We start from the raw sequence: 22,416 nt of genomic DNA, 5'->3' as shown, positions 1-22,416 counted from the left end.
AAGCTATATCTTTTGAAAATGGAGATTATGTACTTTTGAGATTTGAGAAGTGCAAACTTAAGAGTGTTGAAAAATTCCTAGATATTAAGCTCGCCCCAAGATTTTATGGACCTTTAAGGTGATTCATAAAATTAATGATGTTGCTTATAGACTTGAAATCTTCTGATTGGTAGATTCATAACTCATTTTATGTGAGTTTGTTAAAACCTTTCAGGGCATCACTTTCCACTCATCTTGTGTATAAGGAACCACCTCTTATTGAGGGTGAGGAAGAAGTTTTGATTCTAGATTCTACAATATATCAAATATTTGGTGACTTTCCAAAATCATCCTCGTGAAGATGCAAGGTGGGCGCCTAAGAAATACTTTCGTGCTTTCCATGAGATCCTATGTTCTTTTCAACAAACCCGTAGTTGAGGGCAATTGCAAACTTAAGCAAGAGAGAATGTTATGGAAATATATTTTAAGCTCTCTTTAAAATATTAATTTATTCTCTTAGATAATTCGGGGATGCTTGGATTATCTTTGCATCAACCCAAATCATGTTAATATCATGGGTGATGCTATTATAAATATTAATACGTTTGGTATATATTGACGTATGGTAATGTTTGTTACAGTTCACTTGTATGAAAATGTAATTCTTGGGTTACTTACGCCTGGCAAACATGTGTGTGGTTATGGTTTGTATACTTATGAAATATTTGTTCATCAAATTTATTATTGGTTATTTTATAGGTGAAGAGGATACAAAAGATTGAGGAGAATTCACACATTATTATTTGTTGGTACACATTTTTATTAACACGCTTTATATATATATGTATATGTACTAGCTTATGCACATTTTGATTTATTTTGTGAGAAGCTTTGATTTATCAAGCTTAGACTTAAACTTTGATATTTTTGTAATGCTTTAATCAACCCCAGGCTTAATACTCTATTTTAAGCATAAGAGAGTGCCGTGCAAGTAAATGCACCTTTTTGTATTTTTGGAGGCTATGGCCTATTTTGGAATAAATAATTACGTAAATACTCATGTGTGGGGAGAGGCCACACACATGAGGGGAGATGATTGCACCCAATGTTTGAGTTGTTATCTTCAGCTAAGTATTTTTATTTGTTATTAATTCAATTCTTGAATATATTGAATTTGTGGACTCGATTAGCTATTTGGGTTGAATAATCTATTTTCTTGCAAGTTTCTATTTTCTCTATTTTCTTAGAATTGGATCCGTGTCACTTTGTATCTTTAATCTTATTTGACGTGGTATGACAGGTGATTATTGCAAAGATCACCATGTTGTAAAACTTTGACAATTTTTAACTCCCAATTGACCATTGGTGGCATGGTTGGAGCTAGTCGGCCCTATCTAAACATCCATCTTGGTCTTTGTCTTTGTACTAGTGTAAACAACTTAGGCGAGAGAGAGAGAGAGAGAGAGAGAGAGAGAGAGAGTAAATTGGCAAATTTTTAATTCCCAATTGATGAGTGGCATGGCTCGAGCTAGTTGGCCATCTAAACATCCCTCATGGTCTTTGTCTATACCATTGGTACTGAAATTACATGCCATCACTTTCTACTATGAAATAAAAACCCCTACCAAAAATTTTCTAATTTTTTTTGACTTTTCAGGCCATCGTTATTAGTTAATCAAGACCCAATAGTTATTCGTTAATCAAGGCCCATTACAAAAAGTCGTAATAATCATTAGGACCAGTTTGCTGGGGTTTCCGTTCGTTCCTCCATTCACAGTACACAGCGCCAATGGAGGCCTTCAATTTGGAACCTGATGAAGGTCAGCTGTTTCGCAACACTAATTGAGATGCGTTCATTCTTTCCACACCTTGTAGAACCTTACAAACGATCAGAAACGTTTGTGTGGTGTTACTGCTGAAAATATTCATAAATTTCTGCAATTTCAGTAGCTAAAGATCAAAAGACACCATACAGAGAAATACAAAAAATTTGGGAAATTTAAGAAAAAGTTTTACTTGTTTTTGTAGCTAATACTAAAGCACATCCATCATTGTAGCCTTTTTTTTTTTCCCATTTATATATGTATGTATGTACATACATACGTGTGGGTCTGCATCTGTGACGGTGCAATATGTGTGTAAGTTTGTGTGTGCATGATGTATGCATATGCATGTATGTATGTATGTATGTATGAGCTGAGACAGGAATTTCGAGGCCATAGGATTTATGAGATTGGATAATATTTATTGGATGCACTTTTTTTTAAGGACACAATTTGCTTCTAGGCCATTAGATCTGTTAGAAACTGTTAGATCCCAAAGTTTACCTTTACCCTTGCCTTGATCATCTTTTTGATTGGGGTGGCAGTGATTGATTTCTTGGGGTGCATTCCAATCCTGCAACAGCTGCCAGCAACATCGATAAAGAAAATTGCACAAGCCATCAAAGTCAAATCTTTCGGTAATTAGCTTTCAAAAGCATGTCGAACAGCCCTACATGGCAATAATCTGCTTTTGTGTTTATTGCAAAGTAATTTGGATCACACCAAGATTGGATTGGAATTTAAAAGAAAGAAACATGCTAGGTTGTAAATAAATCCAACACAATGATCTATGTCATTCTCATCTATTCAGAGAGTATGATCTGCTCTGGCCCCCATGAGACTAGTTTTAAACTTTAGTGAGGAGAGAAGACTATGACCACCTTTTTGTCATTACCAAACTGTACAAGTCATGAACATGATCATCGATTTCACCAGGAGCATATTGATTTTTTAAATTATGTGTATAGAAGTGTCTACACAAGCTTGGAAATCTCTTCCAGACAACTTTCAGGTGAATTAACACCAACAAAGTATTGCGAATTGAAGCATCGTTTAAGGATGGAAGAGGGGGTGTTGCAACCAGTTTTACAAATCTTAAGAAGGCTGTAGGGGGATAACAATTTAGTCTCCATCATCTTCAATTGGCTCCAGTCGTGGACTTTGTCCTTAGTCGTGGGTTTTTATGCTGGCCGACTAGCTCCTTCATGATTTATATAAGAATAGGCGTTTTACCACATAGTTCATTCATTGTTTAAGTGTTGGGATCATTACTGGCTACTCCCAAGTCTCTCCTTTGCTTCCGCTTGCTGCTTTCAACCATTCTCTCATGGTATCACAGTGCTGAGGTTCTTAGGCTTTTGCTTCTATACTCTACGGGAAGACTATTAGCCAACGTTTTTTTCGGAGCCCTTTCTCCGTACAGCTTAACGCAAACCAAAAACTTTTTTTTTTGGCATTTTGTATTATGTCCCTTCCCCACTTGCTCCATGAGCCTCTTCCTCCCTTACTTCATCGCGCATCGGGTCGGCTCCCGTCTTCACTTGCGTGTGTCTTGATCTCTGTCAGAAGTACAGTTCTACACCTTTTTTTCACCTCACCTAGCGTCTAGGGAGGATTAGCAGTCCCTGGGTACCTGTTAGAATTTGTTCATCTTAGTGTTATAAGGTTACCCTATTTATTGGGTATTTCGTTCATTTGGCAACTCCTCATATTCACTTGTAGCATCCGATCCCTGCACTTTGTTCAACACTACTTGCTGGCTATTGCCATTGTAAAGTTTCTTGCTATTATAAAAGGTGATCTTTTCCACAAGCTCTCTCTTATCTCCTTTGCTCTCTCTCTCTCTCTCTCTCTCTCTCATTTTGTCTATGATTCTGCTTGTGCATACTCCAACATGGTATCAGTCACTTAGGAATAGGTTGCTCCAAAAATCTGCACTCTACTCACCTTCTCCTTCTTCTTTGCCATGCGTTTTTTGCTTCCATAGCTTCTCCAAGCTCCAGATCATCAGTGTCTACCCTGTTGCGTTTTTTGGTCTAGCCACCCTCTTGCTGTCGGCCAGCCCTTTTTAGGCTATGTTTTTCTTACAGAGGCAAGTTTCGGAGTTGTGGCTGCAATTTCTGCTCTGGCATCAGTTTTTGGTGAGTTTCTTGCGGGTGGTGTTGCCAAACAAGTTCAGGTATGGTCCAAATTGGAGGATCTCTTTGCTCGAGATTCGTCAATGAGGGTAGTTACTTTGCAAGGGCAACTCTACAGTTTGTTATTTCCTGCTGCTGGCAGTTCTATGCAGTCGTTCGTCATGAAGGCCAAGGTTATCCATGACCAGCTGGCAATGGGTGTTGCTTTGTCCTTTGCTCAGTTGGCTGTACTTATCCTCACCAAGCTTCCTCCGGAGTATGATGTGGTTTCTCGAGCTTTGCGGTGCCAGGTCACAACCACTTAGTTGAATTTTGATGATCTTAGCTCCCTTCTCTTGGAAGAAGAGTCTGTCCTCGTTTCTCAGGGTAAGATGAACGTGCCTCTTAACAGTTTTGATCAGGCACTTACTTCAGTTCAAAAGAAAGGTCAGAGTCGTTGCTTCTCATGTGGGAAGAGAGGACATTTGTCCAAGGATTGTTTGTCCAAGAAGAAGGACAAGACTAAGAGCAAGTCTTCATCTTAGAAGAAGGGTAAAGACGCGACACACAACAGTGATATAGATACTTCTAGTAACACATCTAGGGCTCCCAGGGCGCTTCCGGCTCGAGAGAACCAAGATGGTATACTTCTCTAGTATACATGCAGCTCCCCCCACGTGCTTCTAGCCAGAGGAGGCTTGTGGGCGGGAGAGGGGGCTGATTGCAGCTCTATTTTTTGGTGCATGGGAACCGTGAGTCGAAGTTCCAAGCATTAGACATCGAGTAGGACATGGTCATCTTTTGTATAGCAGAGATTATGGATTGGATCTATTCCGAGCTCATTGTTCGAGGCTTTTGGGACTTGATGCCGTCCACTGTTGGGAATTATGGGCGTGGTGTGTCCAGTAACTCATCATCTTATTCTTGGAGTTCACCACACATTTGTGTGGGAATTCAGAGCCAAGCAAAGTTCCTTGTTGTTCATGGTGGCATTTTTGATTCGAGGAAACAGGTTGGCGGGTGGTGCTCTCTCCGAGGTGATTCCAGTATCTGCAGTATTGGGGAGTCCATGTCCATGATTGCATCTTCATCAACTTATCTTCTTCAGACTCTTGCACACTATTAGCTGCAGGAGGGGGTATTAGAATTTGGGCATCTCGATGTTATAAGGTTACCCTATTTATTGGGTATTTTGTCCATTTTTCTCATGCAGTAAGTCGTGAGCAAGTCGGCCTGTTTCTAGAGGCAGTCGGCTAGGTCACATCTCCACTATATAAGGTAGCTTCTCATATTCACTTGTAGCATCCGATCCCTGCACTTTGTTCAACACTACTTGCTGGCTATTGCCATTGTAAAGCTTCTTGCTATCATAAAAGGTGATCTTTTCCACAAGCTCTCTCTATCTCCTTTGCTCTCTCTCTCTCTCTCTCTCTCTCTCTCTCTCTCTCTCTCTCTCTCTCTCGTTTTGTCTATGCTTCTGCTTGTGCATACTCCAACATGGTATTAGTCGCTTAGGAATAGGCCGCTCCAAAAATGTGCATTCTGCTCACCATCTCCTTCTTCTTTGCCATGCGTTTTTTGCTTCCATAGCTTCTCCTAGGCTGCATATCATCAGTGTCTACCCTGCTGCATTATCTAGTCCAGCCAGCTTGTTGCTGTCGGCCAGCCCTTTTTAGGATATGTTTTTCTTACAGCGGCAAGTTTTGGAGTTGTGGCTGCAATTTCTGCTCTGGCATCAGTTTTTGGTGAGTTTCTTGCAGTTGGTGTTGCCAAACAAGTCGCACTACTTCCCCTTCTTCCTTCAAGAGTCCTTGCCCTTCCGGTCGGAGATTCCCGGTGGTTCTAGGACTATTCTGATGCTGTCCATCCTCTTTCTCTCTCAGATTTGAAGGGGGCTGATTGGTCTTGGTGCCTCGCTTTGTTAGAAATCACTCGAGAGGAGTCTTGGAGTGCTGAGATTTGTGTACTTCGTTGCTGCAGATATGGCTCCCCCTTGTACAAACAAGGATGACAAGTTGGACGGAACCAACTATGCCCATTGGAAGCTGAATATGCAGATCTGGTTTATCCACAAGGGTTTGTGGGAGATCGTTTAGGGCACCGAGAAAAAACCCGAGCGTCCTCAGAACTCTAGGAGGTGGACCCATGATCAAGAGAACGAATGCCTTGCAGAATTACAAGATTGGAAGAATCGTGATTTGAAGGCGCATTTGGTGCTTGTGTGGACCATCACAAAGGAGGTCTCACCGGCCGTGCAAACTCTTACCAGTGCTCATCAGGTATGGTCCAAATTGGAGAATCTCTTTGCTCGAGATTCGTCAATGAGGGCAGTTACTTTGCAAGGGCAACTCTACGGTTTGTTATTTCCTGTTGGCAGTTCTATGCAGTCGTTCCTCATGAAGGCCAAGGTTATCCATGATCAGTTTACGGGCAATGGGTGTTGCTTTGTCCTCTGCTCAGTTGGTTGCACTTATTCTCACCAAGCTTCCCCTGGAGTATGATGTGGTTTCTCGAGCTTTGCAGTGCCAGGTCACAACCACTTAGTTGAATTTTGATGATCTTAGCTCCCTTCTCTTGGAAGAAGAGTCCGTCCTCGTTTCTCAGGGTAAGATGAAGGTGCCTCTTAACAATTCTGATCAGGCACTTACTTCAGTTCAAAAGAAAGGTCAGAGTCGTTGCTTCTCATGTGGAAAGAGAGGACATTTGTCCAAGGATTGTTTGTCCAAGAAGAAGGATAAGACTAAGGGCAAGTCTTCATCTCAAAAGAAGGGTAAAGACGCGACACACGACAATGATACAGATACTTCCAGTAACACATCTAGGGCTCCGAGAGCGCTTCCGGCTTAGGAGGACCAAGATGGTATACTTCTCCAGTATACATGTAACTCCCCCCATGTGCTTCCAGCTAGAGGAGGCTTGTGGGCGGGAGGAGGCTGATTGCAACTCTATTTTCTGGTGCATGGGAACCATGAGTCGAAGTTCCAAGCATTAGACATCTGGCAGGACATGGTCATCTTTGGTATAGCAGAGATTATGGACTGGATCTGTTCTGAGTTCATTGTTCGAGGCTTTTGGGACGTGATGTGTTCACCATCCACTGTTGGGAATTATGGGCGTGGTGTGTCTAGCAGCTCATCATCTTGTTCTTGGAGTTCACTGCACACTTGTGTGGGAATTCGGAGCCAAGCAAAGTTCCTTGATGTTCATGGTGGCATTTTTATTTCGAGGAAACAGGTTGGCGGGTGCTCTCTCCGAGGTGATTTCGGTATCTGCAGTATTGGGGAGTCCATGATTGCATCTTCATCAACTTATCAGACTCTTGCACACTATGAGCTGCAGGTGGGGGTATTAGAATTTGCCATTTGGGCATCTCAATGTTATAAGGTTACCCTATTTATTGGGTATTTTGTCCATTTTTCTCATGTAGTAAGTTGTGAGCAAGTCGGCTTGTTTCTAGAGGGAGTCGGCTAGGTCACATCTCCACTATATAAGGCAGCTCCTCATATTCACTTGTAGCATCCAATCCCTGCACTTTGTTCAATACTACTTGCTGGCTATTGCCATTGTAAAGCTTCTTGCTATTATAAAAGGTGATCTTGTCCACAAGCTCTCTCTATCTCCTTTGCTCTCTCTCTCTCTCTTGTTTTGTCTACGCTTCCGCTTGTGCATACTCCAACAGTACCTACTTCTATTGTAAATTCAAGAGGAGGATTGCATGGCTTCTACACTAACTATCATCTCTTCATCTATTCCACAACTTCCCAAGGAATCCATCCTAGATGGGACCAACTACCATGATTGGTCTTTGCAAATGAAGACCTGTCGCATGCATCTTGCACTTGGATGCCACGTGGACATATCTGAATAAGAAGGTGCAGGACTTGGAGTGAAAAACGGGTCCCATGTGAGCCCAGTCCGAGACGAGTGAGCCAGGGTTCCACTCTATGCGTCCAAGGTCAGGTGTGCATTGTCATGCACATGAAGCAGTGTCAGTCCGTATTGTGAGTTGCCTGAGGATTGATGTCAGGTGATCTGTTTCAACCTTTGCTTCATAATCCAAAGATAAACCCAATCCCCTTCCGAAAACTTCATATCCCTTCTATCTTTATTGGCCTGTCTAGTGTAGGCCTCTTGTGCTTTAGCTAATCTGTCTTTTACTGACTCTAAAATCTCCTGGTAAGACTCCGTCACTCTGTTCGCTTCAGGTACTGAAGACGAGGTCCTAGTCAACAACGACTAGAAAGGTCTTCCAAACGTTGCCTCATATGGAGTCCTGCCAATAGCTGAAGAAAAAGAATCATTCAAAACAGCTTGAACTAAAGGCAAATAAGATTCCCACTTACCTTGCTGATCGTGGACATAACACTTCAGCACATCAAAGGCCAATTGGTTGTATATCTCTGTCTGGCCGTCCGTCTGTGGGTGGAATGCACTGGAAAAATTCAATTTAGTACCAAAGTTATCAAACAATGCTCTCCAAAAATGACTGGTAAACTTGGCATCTCGGTCTGACACTATGGTCCTAGGAATCCCGCCAATCGGGTACCAATGCCGAATGAACAACTGGGCAACATCCTCGGCAGTCACATTGGCCCTGCAAGGAATAAGCATAACAAATTTGCTAAATCTATCAATAATAGTTAAGCACTGCGTATTACGCTTACTCGGACTGGGAGGCAGATTCGTGACAAAGTCCATTGAAATATCTTGGAAAGGACCCTCAGGAATTAGCAAGGGCTGTAACAACCCTATCTTGTTTCCACGAGGAGCTTTCACCTTTTGACAAATATCACAGCGTTGTACACATCTCGCCTCATCTTTGGCTAGTAATATTGCTGTTCCAATTTCTCCAAAGTCGAATTCATGCCCCTATGACCACCAGTAATGGCATCATGGGCATCATGGAGAAGAGTAGCCCTGAACGACTTCATGACACACAGTCGACCTTTGTAGAAAAGCCAAACATCGCGTATCAGAAAGTGACATGGTCCTGTGGCATCCAATACCTGTTCCCACTGTGTACCGAATTCTTCGGAATCCGCGTACGTGTGCTTCATGTCATCTAGTCCTGTACCACCAAGATCGAGTCTAGTGGTCTGAATATCAAAGTTACCTGTCCCTTGCTACTCAAAGCATCGGCCACTGGATTGGCCTTTCCTGGAAGGTACTCATTCATACCATCGAATTACTGGATCTGACTCCAACGGTGTTGTCGATCACTCCACTGTGCACTTGGCATTGTCTAAATCTAGCGTAATGCCTGATATTCAGTGTGAACCTCAAAGTCACGGCCATAAAGAAAATGTTTCGAATGTTTCAAGGCCTATATAACTGCTAGGAGTTCATGATCGTAGACTGAGTAATTTTTCTTTGCGGGCAGTACCTTACGAGACATGTAAGCTACTGGGTGACCATTCTGTTGTAACACACCTCCAATTGCGATGTTACTCGCATCGGTGATCACCTGAAATGGCTCGTCCCACGAGGCAAGTGCTAAACAAGGCGCTTCTAATAAAGCCACCTTGAGGTTCTTGAGTGCCTCCAACGCTCATGGAGTCATTCGAATCCGTTGCCTTCATGTCTTCACTCCCTTTAGCAGATCGGTGAGATTTGCCGAGAGGTCAGAAAACTTGTCTATGTGGGTGGAGTATGCTTGGCATATACCCATAAAGGATATGATGTCATAGGCCGTCTGAGGTATTTTCCAATTGACAATCTCGGCCACTTTAGCCGGATCAAGTCGAATGCCTTCGGCACTAATTATGTATCCCAAGTAATGCACCTGGAATAGATAAAATTCCGACTTCTTTTCATTGACGTAGAGCTCGTTGCTTTCCAGCAACTTAAGGACTTTCTCCACATCAATGTCATGCTGCTCAACCGTAGCTAAAAATACCAGTATGTTGGCCAAAAATATGAACACACACTTTCCATTCAAATCCTGAAAAACACGCATCATCATGCGGTTAAATGTAGCTGGGGCGTTCGTCAAGCCAAATGGCATGACCACAAATTCATAGTGGGCACTGGGCACGTTCCGTACGGAAGGCTGTCTTGGGGATGTCTCCTTCTACAATCCGCACCTGTTGGTACCCACTCTTTAAATCAAGTTTAGAGAACACCTTTGCTCCATTCAGCCTCTCAAGAATATAATCAATTCGAGGCATCAGGAATCTACTTTTGATAGTCAACTTATTGAGTGCACGATAATCGACACACGAACAAGAAGACCCATCTTTCTTCTTGACAAATAAGATCGGTGCTGCAAATGGCGACGCGCTGGGGCGGATGAAGCCAGATTGCAACAATTCTTGGAGTTGGCGGTCCAACTCCGATTCCATTGCCTTGGAAAGGTGATACTACAGAAACTTGCTCAGGGGTTTCGAGCCTGGGAGGAGGTCACTTATGGTCCTCCGGTCTGGACGGGGGGAGCTGGGGAGGGAGGCTGTCCCGAAGAAAAATCTTCTGGAACTTTTCATGGAGAGTCGAGTACTTCTTGGAAGCATTGGCCACCGTCTGGGCTGTCTGGATGTTTATCATCGCACACTGTGCGCCTTTCTTGATTGCTCGCTTAGCGTGCAAGTGGCTTATGAGCGGAACAAGTGGCTTATGAGCGGAAAGTTCGGAATTCCTGGCTCACACTTAATGGTCACTAGGGCATTTGACACATTCTGATTAATCTAGAACGTGTGCTTGTCCCACTTGACATCTGGGGAAGAAACTTGTGAAACCATTGAATACCCAAAATTATGTCTGCTCCTACAAGAGGGGCAACCATAAAATCACGCACATATTCTATGCCTGAATAACTAACTTAGCACCTAGAGCTTCATACTTGACGCTTGTTGTCATGCATGTGCTAAAACCCTCAACCTGTTTGTCCACCGAAGTCAGGTTGAAACGGGCACGCCTAGCGGCCTGTTCTTTGACCACATCCTCCGTGCTATCGCTGTCAAACAAGACGACGACTCTCTGGCCACATATAAGCCAAAGGACTTGAGCAATTCGTTGCGCTCATACTCCTGGTCATGGGCGCCCTTCTGCTTATCTTGAAGCTCCCGGCTAATAATTGCTCCAACTGAAGCACCAGGATTTGAAGCACTAGGGGCAGCCACTGGGGTCTATGTGGGACCTAAGCTCACCACGCAAGCTGTGGAGGCAGCAGCGGCGGGCTTTGGAGGCTTCTTAGGACACTCCCCAGAAGTATGTCCTTTTGTATGACAAAAGAAACATCTACCCTCCTTGTTGTACTGAGAAAGCTCCTCAGCACTCAACTTGCTACCTGTCTTGCCGGCCTCCCCTTTTTGGTCTGGAGTAAGCTTAGATGCATTGTTCGAGTTCTTGGAGCCACAGGCTCCCGGGCTTTGTGCTGGGGAAGACTCCGTCTGGTTCTGGCCTTTTCCCTCCGAGGCGGTTGCCTTGGGAGTAGCCGGTTGGGAAGGCTTGGGCTTGCCACCATTGTGCTTCATTTTTGCACTTTGCGCAAGCAAGAGTGTGTCTTCGAAGGTGGCTGGCCTAAACATACGCACCTCCCGTTGGATTTGCGTGTCAAGACCATACAAAAACTGCCCTTTCTTGTCCGAATCAGATAAGCCTAATTGCAAACATAAAGTCGAAATTCTATTGGCAAACTGAAGGACTGGTTGCGCGTTCTGACGCGCTCCCTTGAACTCATCTTCGAGTCGCTCAAGGTAGTGGGGTAGAAACCGCCGCTTAAGGTCGCGGACAAACTCATCCCACACATAAGCTGCCATACCTAATCTGGTGTGGGCATGAGCCCACTGAGTCCACCAAGGAATGGCCCACACATAAGCTGCCATACCTAATCTGGTGTGGGCATGAGCCCACTGAGTCCACCAAGGAATGGCCTCACCTTCCAATTACCAACTGGCTAAGATCACTGGCAGTATTTGTCTTTCTAATTGCAGCAAAGTAAGCTTCAAACTGACGCAACCATGAATAAAGAGTTGTGGGGTCGAGTTTACCATTATACTTACTGAAGCTCATTTTCTCGGGAAAATGATTCGAGGGCGCTGTCGGTGTCAATCTGGCGTCCAAAGCTTTGTGGTAACGCTCATGTTCCACGCGTCGCATGGCTTCGTCTTCTCGTTGTGGGATCTCAAATGCACGCATCTGCAACTCAAGCAAAGAGCTCGGCTGCGGTCGTGACCCTGCAAGAGAGTCCCTGTGTCGAGGATCTGGAATCTGGGATACAGAAGGAGAGGGAGGAGGAGATGGAAAACGCGACGCTGGGGAACGGGTACGTTCTTCCAGAGCCTCAATCTAGCCCTTCTGCTCTTCCAACTTGGGCGTCTGGTCTGCGATTGCTCGCATCATCTGCTGGAACATCTCTGCAACACTAAGCCTGGTACCCTAGTTGGGCTGCCTAGTGCACTCTGGTCCCATGGTTCTTGGTCTCTCTTGTCGTCAAAGCTCACCATAGCAGGAAAACGCACTTCCTTTCCGGAGCACAATCTGACCATCCACTATGTGTGTGGGTCCTTCGAGGGACAGGAGTCACTCCGAAAAGGGGTAGTCCACCGGCGTCTGAAAACCAACCACACGAGTGAGAAAAAATTCTGGTTTCTTTGCCGAATCTTGGCACTTGAAGTAGGCTCTGATACCATTGTAACATGTGGAAGCTTGGGGGAAGATCGGTAACTTCAATGCTCAGAAATCAGCACACTTTTCGCGACGGAATTAACACACAAAACTGAATGAAGATGTGCAGAAAATAGAGAGAGAGAGGGAGAAAGGAGAGGACACAGTATTGGGTCCCAAATACCCTATGTAGGGCCCCCACCACGGATGGTGTATTTGCTTTATTAGAATGATGTAAATCTGAAAAAGAAAATACAGAAACTTGACCTTTCTTGGCTGAGAAATATCTGCCGTTGACCTATAGTCCTTCACCCCTTTGTGTTAGAAACTTCTTGGCTGTCCTGGCCCTGGTTTGCTTGAGCACGTGGTGAATTATGAGATAACACAAATGATCTATGGCTCACCTATTTATACTTCTCCACAACAGCAGTCGGCCAGTATATAACCAGGCGGCCATCAGTTTCTGTCCACGACTATAAAATCAGCATTAAATGCTGGAAAATTCCCATAAATCTGCGCATCTCTTCCTGGTTGGCTGGGCATCAGGCACATGCTTCTACATGGGCTGGACACTGTTTTGCAAACAGTCTGGGGGCTGGGTTACAGGCTGCCCCATACCAGCCCTACAGCCATATAAATTCCTCATGTACTGTCGGCTGCCCCTGGCAAGCCCCTAGGGCTGTCCTACAGCCCCTCCATGTCTGGTGTGTAGGCATATGCTCACTTATGGTAGTGCTATGTGTGAACAGGGCTTAACCAAGGGCACTTTTTCCCATGTGGTTTTTCCCCTTGGATATCAAGTGTGAAATGACACTCTAACATATAATATTTTGTACTTCTATATTATATGGCTGTGGCACACATGCAAGGGTTGACTTGCATTTTGTGGACACCACACTTTTGGCTCTCTCTCTCTCTCTCTCTCTCTCTCTCTCTCTCTCTCTCTCTCTCTCATTTCTGTGTGAGCTTCTCAATCCTACACCTAACCCTAATGTGCAGGTTTGTGTGTGTGAGTGTGTGAGTCCAACACCAACAATTGGTATAAGAGCTGGGAGGTGGCCCTGGAATTCTGCCTGTGGAGAATCTGCAGCAAACCCGGCGAGATTCCGTCGATTTCTGACTTCTCTAGCGTTCATTGGTTTTCGCTGCCCAGACCGCCGCCGCCGCTTAGCCCCGCCGGCTTCGCCCTCGCTCAGGACGCCCAGCCCAGCCCAGCCCAGCCCAGCCGGCGCGCTTACTGCGCAGAGGTCCGCCGCCGCCCAGCCCTGCCGGCTACGATAGTGGGCAGGTCTCCACCGCCGCCAGCTGCTCGGCGCACCTCCGCTTGGCCTGCCCGCTCTGCGCGCCTGCTCTGTGCTCCACCGCCGCCAGGTCCCTGGCGTCGCCCCATCCGCCTGTCCCACCGGCTCTGTGCGCCGCCGTCGACCCTGCGCTCATGCTCCTCGTCAACCCTGCGGCTACGGCGGCTCCCTCTCGCTCCATCTTCACGCTTGCGCCTGGCTGTAGGCCCCTCAACATTCGCGCCTGTCTGCTCCCCGCCTAGCACCTGCGTTACACGTGGTGCCCTTGCCTAAAGGTATTCTCTGTACACATTTTTGTTCAAACACAAATACAAATTTTGCAGCCATTTCAGTGCAGGTCAGATACAATTTTGCAGACACTACAGTGCATGTGGTGAAAATATGCAGATTTTGCAGACACTATAGTGCATGTGGTAAAGGGTTCAGGCGATTTGGGGGGTTCCTCAATTTCAGGACAAATTGAAAAAATTGGGCATGTTGCTTTGCTTGCAATTTGGGGGTTTTCCAAATTGAGGTCAAAATCACCAAATTGAACCTCTTTCAGTTGCAAAAATTTGGGGCTTTTGTGAAAATTGGCCAATTAAATGCACATTGGAGCAATTGGAGTGCATAAAAATTGGGGATTTTCTGATTGGAGCGTGTAATTGGGCATTACAGCTGTGATTTGTCGCGTATGTATACACATTGTGTGTAATTGGACAATTTGGTGCAGGTTTACACTTGCTTTGGTTTGCAGGCATACATTTGCACAGGACATTTGGTTGCCTGGCAGTGCACATTGGTGCTTGGTTTGCTTGTAGGTATATTTTGTTGATATGGCACAAAATGCTACAGATGTATTTGGTGTGCTCACCCAGGAGGACAAGTTGGATGGATCTAACTACTCCCTCTGGAGTTTCATGATCCGTAATTTGCTGGTAGCCAAAGGGCTTTGGGGCATCGTGTGTGGTGATGACACACGCCCAGTTACCATACAGCCAGCCACGCCTCTAATGTAGAACCTGCTCCCACACAAGAGCAGAAGAGATGGGACTCTAGAGATGCACAGGCCATGTCATTGATAGCCCTTTCAGTGAAAAGGACTATTATTCCACACATTCGTTCTTGCAAGACATCGAAGCTTGCATGGGACACATTGGAAGCAATGTATCAGGTACGCAACGAGGCAAGAGTTGCCTACTTGAAGAGGCAATTGGATCTTCTTTCTATGGATGAGGGTGACTGCATGGCAAATCATCTCACCAAAGTGAGATTTGCAGGAACAATTGCTCAACATTGATGAGGTTATCCCAGACAGATGGTCACCAACACTCTTCATTCTTTACCACCTTCCTACTTGGGCTTTCACACCTCTCTCAACCTTTCAATGAGAGGAGGTGGTGATCCCGTCACTTTTGAAGAGCTGGTGGGTTTACTCTTGCAGGAAGAGCAAACAAGAGCAACCGTGGTGGAGACAAGGCATTTACAACCAAGGATAAGGGTAAAGCAAAGAGCTTTAAGCATGGGGGACAACAGTCTAGCAAGGCTGGTCATGGACAGCCCTCTTCTGGTGGTGAAAAGTCTGACAAAGGGGATGCAAACAAGCCCAAAAAGAAGGGCAAATGTCACTACGGCCATAAGCCTGGACACTACATCAGTGAATGTAGAAAGCGGATTGCAAAAGAGAAAAGGAAAGAAGCAGGCAATGCAGTAGCAGACTCTTCTGATGACAAAGCACAGCAATCAGCTAATGTAATCCAGGAAGAGTACATTTTTATGGTCACATGCACTAGTGGCACACCAAGTGCTTCAGACAGTGATATGTCTTGCATTGCATCTGACAGACAGAATGCATCATGGTATTTTGATAGTGGTGCTTCGAGCCACATCACTTCATGCAAAGATGTATTCCAGCACTTAATTTATGCTTCAAATGGCCGCACTGTATCATGTGCAGATCATATCACATATCCAGTAAAGGGAATTGGCAATGTCATACTTATTGCAGCCAATGGTGCCAATATATGTATGAAAAATGTATTGTATGTTCCAGGGATAAAGAAAAATCTGCTCTCCGTCTCAGCCATAAACGGCCAAGGTTTAAAGGTTGAATTTGAAGATGGGAAATGTTTGGTAAAAGACACTTCAAAGGGTTATGAAATAGTCACTTCTGGAACACGATACAAAGGCTTGTGTAAGCTGGACAGCTCTGAAAAGCGTACTTATGATGCAAATACAGTGGCTGCCCACACTCCTGCTATGCATGATGCGGAGCTATGGCATGCTCGTTTTGGGCATGTAAATTTTCGGAGTTTGATGCTTTTGTAGAAGCATCATATGGTTGATAATATGCCGCCTCTTGAGTCTCCCACCAAGACATGTATGTGAGGGTGTATTTTGGGAAAGATGCAACGAAAACCATTCCCCAAAGATGGAGCTGTTAGAGCTGAAAGTAAATTACAGCTCATACATAGTGATGTATGTGGTCCAATGCGGACACCATCCATAGGGGGGTATCTTTACTTCGTCACATTCATTGATGACTATTCCAAGTTTGCTTGGGCTTACCCCTTGAAAGCAAAAGCAGATGTGTTTACATGCTTTCGACACTTTGTAGCAATGGCTGAAAATATGTGTGAATGTAAAGTCCAAACACTCCGCTCGGATAGAGGTGGAGAATATATGTCAAATGCATTCAAGGATTATATGCTTCAAAAGGGCATCAAACACCACAAATTTTGGATGGAAGCTATAATGTGTGCAACTCATGTATTGAACAGGTGTCCAACAAAAGCTTTGAAAACCATAACACCATTTGAGGCTTGGTATAGCCGAAAGCCAACAGTGGACTATATGCGTACATTTGGGTGTTTGGTGTGCTAGAACAACTCCGAACAAAGCTAGATGACAAAGCAATGAAATGCATTTTTGTGGGCTACAACAATGAGAGCAAAGGATACCGTCTTTATAATCCAACTACATGAAGGATTTTTGTAAGTAGAGATGTGGTATTTGCTGAAAATTCTGAACAGCCCATATACAGCTTGTATAAAAGCAATGATACAGGCATAGAGGACATGTTTGATGGACTTTTACCCATTGCAATTAGGGGGGATTCAGATCAGCCAGCCCCTACACAAGGAAATCCTCATGTAGAACATGTGGAACAGCCAGCCATTCAGCCCCCTTCTATGGAAGAAGTGGAAGATCTTGTCAGGGAAGAGCAAACAGCCATAGACACAGCCAAGTCAGTGCGCCAAGATGGTTGCTGAAAACTTTGCAAGAAAGCAAACTTACAGCTCCACTCACAGGTAGAACAAGGGCTAGTTCCAGCCATGCTGTGAATATACATCGTGGGGAGTCTGCATTAGCAATGGGTGGTCTCTTTGATTCAGAAGAGCCTTCTTCTTATGAAGAAGCACATGAGAATGAGCATTGGTTGCAAGCTATGCAAGCTGAAATTTCTTCAATCATTAAGAACAATACATGGGATCTTGTGGAATTGCCTAAAGGCAAGCATGTCATTGGAACAAAGTGGGTGTACAAAGTCAAAAGAAAGTCTGATGGTACTATTGACAGGTACAAAGCAAGACTTGTGGCTAAAGGCTACTCCCAGAAAAAGGGAATAGATTATGAAGAGACTTTTGCTCCTACTTCGAGAATGACCACAATAAGATTAGTGATTGCATTGGCGGCACATAAAGGATGGATAGTGCATCAATTGGACATCAAAACTGCATTCTTAAATGGGGATTTACAGGAGGAAGTATATGTAAATCAGCCCATTGGTTTTGTAGTTCCTGGTGAGGAACATAAAGTATGCAGGTTACACAAAGCATTGTATGGGTTAAAGCAAGCTCCAAGAGCTTGGTATGATAAGATACATGCTCATCTAACCAGCCAAGGTTATGTGAATAGTCCAGCTGAAAGCACATTGTATGTGAAGAAAACCGATGCCGATATTCTCATAGTCATCTTGTATGCAGATGACATGCTCATTACAGGTACTAGCAAAGCACAAATTTCAGATTTCAAAGCTGATTTGAAAGCTGAATTTGATATGTTAGATTTGGGGCCTTTACACTACTATCTCGACATACAGTTTATGCATACAGATGATGGCATTGTTATGCAGCAAACTAAGTACATAAAAAGTTTGCTAAAAAGGTTTCACATGGATGAATGTAAGCCCATTTCTACTTTGGTATTGTTTAGTGCCTTCATTGCCATCTCGAGGGCCTCGAGTTTCTCTTGGAGACTCGGGGCCATTCCTCGAAATTACTCTGCAGTCCTTCCAACAGGCAGGGAGGAGAGAGAGAGAGAGAGAGAGAGAGTTATGTTGCTACCTTGGGGGCCTGAGCAAGGGTGGGTGGGAAAAGGGGGACACTCGGCCTACCACCAGACAGGCAGGCTGGCCAGCATAGCGCAAATGTGCCAGCTGCTCCTCGACATCCAGCTGGTGTCGAGACCGGATGGCCGCGATCTCTCTATGGTGTAGCCGTGGTGTCTAGTAGCCGGCTAGTCTGGGTCGTCGCCTAGCTCGAATCTCCTCCGCTCGCTGAGATGTCGAATCTCCTCCGCTCACTGAGAGAGAGAGAGAGAGAGAGAGTTCAGCGGCGGCCAGCCGTGAGCGTGTGCGGGAGGGTGTCACCAGCCTCGACATTTCCCAATATGAAAGAGGTCTGGTGGACTCCAGGATGTCTACATATTTGGAAAGTACAAGCTTTGGGAATGGGAGATTATCCTAGAATACAAAGGACCACACTCCTAAAATTTAGAAGAGTTGCTATTTTTGGCCCAACTCCGATGGAAATTTTGTTCGCCTCATTACATCTGGAATTGAGCAGATACCAAGAGTTGGCAAAGTCCCTATGACAGAATGTCTACCAGTTGGGATATTTTTAGAGATAAAGTTTATGGAAGGACCCATCTCTTACATTGGGACATGTGGCAAGAAAGTGGACCAAAGTGAGACAAGTGGCCTCACACTTGTTAGAAAGTGGATCAAAGTGAGACAAGTGGCCTCACACTTGTCACTTCAGCTATTGTGTGGCTCTCCACTTGTCATTGCAACCTTCTCTTGCCATTTTAGCTCATGGGAGGCCCAAATCTATAAATTGGAGCCCTCTCTCTTCATTAATGGAGGCTATCTTGCTGCACACCAACCTCTACCACCGTTACAGGCTGCCCTAATGATGGCTACTCTCTTTCTCTCTCTTGAAGGCTGCCCATGAAGAATACCAGCTGTTGGGGACTGTTCTGGAGGCTTCCATCGCGAAGAAATACTGAAGGCAAGGGTATTTAATCATTTATTATGATTTCTAGAAATTGTACTTGCTGTACCACCCATTGTACCGGCTGTACAAGCTTCTGTACTTGCTGTACCAACCCCTGTACCTACCATACTAGTCACTGTACATGCTCTACCAGCATTTGTACTTGTTGTACCTGTTGTACCAACCACCGTACCAGTTGTACCAACCATTGTACTTGCTGTACCAGCCATTGTACCTGCTGTACCGATTGAATGGAGAGTTGTACTTACTGTACCAGCTCTATTGCATGAAGACCCGTGGTTTTTGGGGAAGAATCAGTACCCACACGGAGGTATATGGATTATATTGTTAACTCGGCATTTCTACAGCCTATGTTCTGGCTTAGTTGCCTTGTGTTGGGCTGTGTTATGGCATTTGTATATGGATAATCCGGCATCTCCCATGGGGAGAGTAAGGTCCTCAAAGCTTGTACATGATATTATTCTCCTTGGGTAATAAATTACTCCAAGGGGAGGGTCGGCCCATTCCGGCCTCTATGCGGTGTCACACGTGCAAGCTCCACTTTCAGCATTTGCGGATGTTTTGTCTAGCTTTTATGTTTCATGCAAAGTGATGATGATGGATATATGTTAAGGCTGTGGCCATATTTAAATGTTTTAATATGCATTGATGGTATCAACAAGTGTGTCAAAGGCCATAGTCCCTCGGGCACCCGCCGCGAGTTACATTGGTATCAGAGCATAAGCTTTCTTGGAAGCGGAGGCTTCCTTCTACCAATAAGGAAGAGAAAAGATCTCAAGTGGGGACCACACTTACCATCATTGCTCTTAAGCATGGCCGGCCGCTTCATAGCTTATGAAGCAAGAGCATGAGTAGTAGACAGCTTGTCGATATAAGGATTTATGAATTCACAAAATTTTATCTTGGAAGTGTGGAGTTGGCTTTATGTGCACACGTTTAGCACTCTTTCCATATGGATATTGTGGATTATATTATCAAGCTTACAAGCAAGCTATATGGAGATATATCTCGGGATATCTTAAGGATATGGTGAGGAGATACTTCTTTTGGCTTCATGACCAACCTGGCAAAGAAAAGCTGAGTATACTTTGAGTTTGCAAAGTTGGTGCTTTGGCTATTTACTATGAAGTGTTTTTGATGTTCACTAACCCTTGTATAGCCATGCAAGGAGAAAGGTGGTGTTGTTTGCGTTGAGATGGTTTCAGGGAAACATTGTTTATGGCTTCCTTTATTGGGATGGATTATATTTATGGAGATTTCTTTCTTGGACGAGATTTATATAGATATTGGGCTTCACAAGCAACTTCTATGGATGAATCTGTCCGAGTTTATAGAGAAGAAATCTTTGGATATCTCATGGATATGATGCTTTTAAGGATAAAGTCCACCTCTACTCCAAGGTGTGTGGTTAGCACGGAGTATGTGGTAAAAGTTATGGTATACAGGTCTATGGATTCCTGGACTTCTTTTCTAGGGATTTGGATCCATCCTCAGGTTTATGGATTATTCTTTTTGGCTCTCTTTATTTGGGATGCATTGAACTTATGAAACTCATGGTTCACATATCCTGTGTAGTGTTCTCTTGTCCTACATGCTCTCTTGAAGATTGTTTCTACCATCTGTGGTTGAACTTATGAAACTCATGGTTCACATACCCTGTGTAGTGTTCTCTTGTCCTACATGCTCTCTTGAAGCTTTTTTCTACCATCTGTGGGTGGAACAATAGAGAGCAGATGGAAGGGAACATGGGCACTTCAGAGGGTAGTGTCGAGCACAACATGCCGTGTGTAGTGTTCTCTTGTCCTACATGCTCTCTTGAAGATTGTTTCTACCATGTGTGGGTGGAACAATAGAGAGCAGATGGAAGGGAACATGGGCACTTGAGAGGGTAGTGTGAGTTGGTGGCCGAAATGCCTAAAAACTATGTGTAGCAGAAATGCTTATGGAACACCAGGCTATCTATGGCTGCGACGAGCGATTGTTTTATCTTGTTACTTGAGCCCACCTCTCATCCAAGATGTGTGGTCAGAGTACCAACACGGAGTGCAAGTGGTAAAGTGGACATGACACTTGGTTGGCACGGGGTGCAGGATTGAGAAGCTCACACACAGAAATGAGAGAGAGAGAGAGAGAGAGAGAGAGAGAGAGAGAGAGAGAGAGAGAGAGAGAGAGCCAAAAGTGTGGTATCCACAAAATGCAAGTCAACTCTTGCATGTGTGCCACATCCATATAATATAGAAGTACAAAATATTATATGTTGTCCTTTCACACTTGATATCCAAGGGGAAAAACCACATGGGAAAAAGTGCCCTTGGTTAAGCCCTGTTCACACATAGTACTACCATAAGTGAGCATATGCCTACAAATCCCCCCTGTAGTGGAAGTGTGAACTTGTACAAGGTAGCAGATCACTCTCTGTATGAGAATAAGCCCAAAGCTTTGCAGAAAGCTTCAAACTTTTCTCGAGATAAAGCCTTTGTGAATAGATCTGCAACATTATCCTATGTAGGGCAGTAAGATAAACTGATCTCCCCTGCATGTAGCCTCTCTCTGACATAGTGATAATGAATCTCAATGTGCTTGGTATGTGCATGAAATACTGGATTTCGTGCCACGGCCATAGCACTCTGGCTATCAATGAGAATGACGGTGGGTGTCTGCTGACACTCACGAAGATCAGCCAATAGTCTCCTCAACCATACACAATCTACTGTAGCTGTGAAGACTGCCCTGTACTCAGCCTCACAAGTAGATGTGGCAACAGTGGGTTGCTTTTTACTCAACCAAGATATGCATAAACTGCCAAGAAAAAAACAATTTCCACTGGTGGATTGCCTGGTATCACAACACCAGCCCAATCTGAATCACTGAATGCATAAAGCTGCAAGCTGCCCCCCCCTGGGATAGAACAAACCAAGATCCAGGGTACCCTTTAGATAACGAAAAATGCGTTTGATTGCTTGCCAATGCTTTGTGCCTGGGCTGTGCATGAATTTGCTCAACAAAGACACCCCAAAAGATATGTCTGGCCTCGTGTTACACAAGTCAATGAGGCATCCCACTGCCTGGCTGTAAATGCCGGCCTCAAAAGGCTCTCCAATATCATGCATAGTAAGCCGTACACCTGGTTCTCGAAGCAAGGGTCACGGACCTTGAACAAGAGAACACAGCACTCAAGGAGGAGGTGAGTGCATTGAAAGTGGAACTGGTAGCCGTCAAGAACACCAAAAAGGAAGAAGGGGAGATCAATGACAACACTCTCACGGCCATCAAAGAAGAGATCTCCAAGGAGATCACAAAGGACATGGAGGGAAAACTC

The 22,416-nt window shown here is 44.6% G+C and overlaps 1 protein-coding gene across 1 annotated transcript in view; it reads left to right on the top strand.

Moving 5' to 3' along the window:
- Positions 1-1,649: 1,649 nt before the first annotated feature.
- The window catches only part of LOC147628884 (acyl-CoA thioesterase II), a 57,218-nt gene continuing 36,451 nt past the window's right edge, over positions 1,650-22,416 (top strand). The window contains exons 1-2 of the mRNA XM_086812056.1: positions 1,650-1,799; positions 2,348-2,440. Coding sequence (XP_086668182.1) covers positions 1,769-1,799; positions 2,348-2,440 — 124 coding nt within the window. The 5' untranslated portion in view covers positions 1,650-1,768. The remainder of the gene's footprint in view (positions 1,800-2,347; positions 2,441-22,416) is intronic.

This window comes from Cibotium barometz, chromosome 18, assembly GCF_041138505.1.
Source record: "Cibotium barometz isolate CiBa-2024 chromosome 18, ASM4113850v1, whole genome shotgun sequence".
Taxonomy (NCBI): Eukaryota; Viridiplantae; Streptophyta; class Polypodiopsida; order Cyatheales; family Cibotiaceae; genus Cibotium; species Cibotium barometz.
The sequence above is the reverse complement of the archived record's forward strand: the minus strand, read 5'-3'. Positions and strand labels throughout refer to the sequence as shown.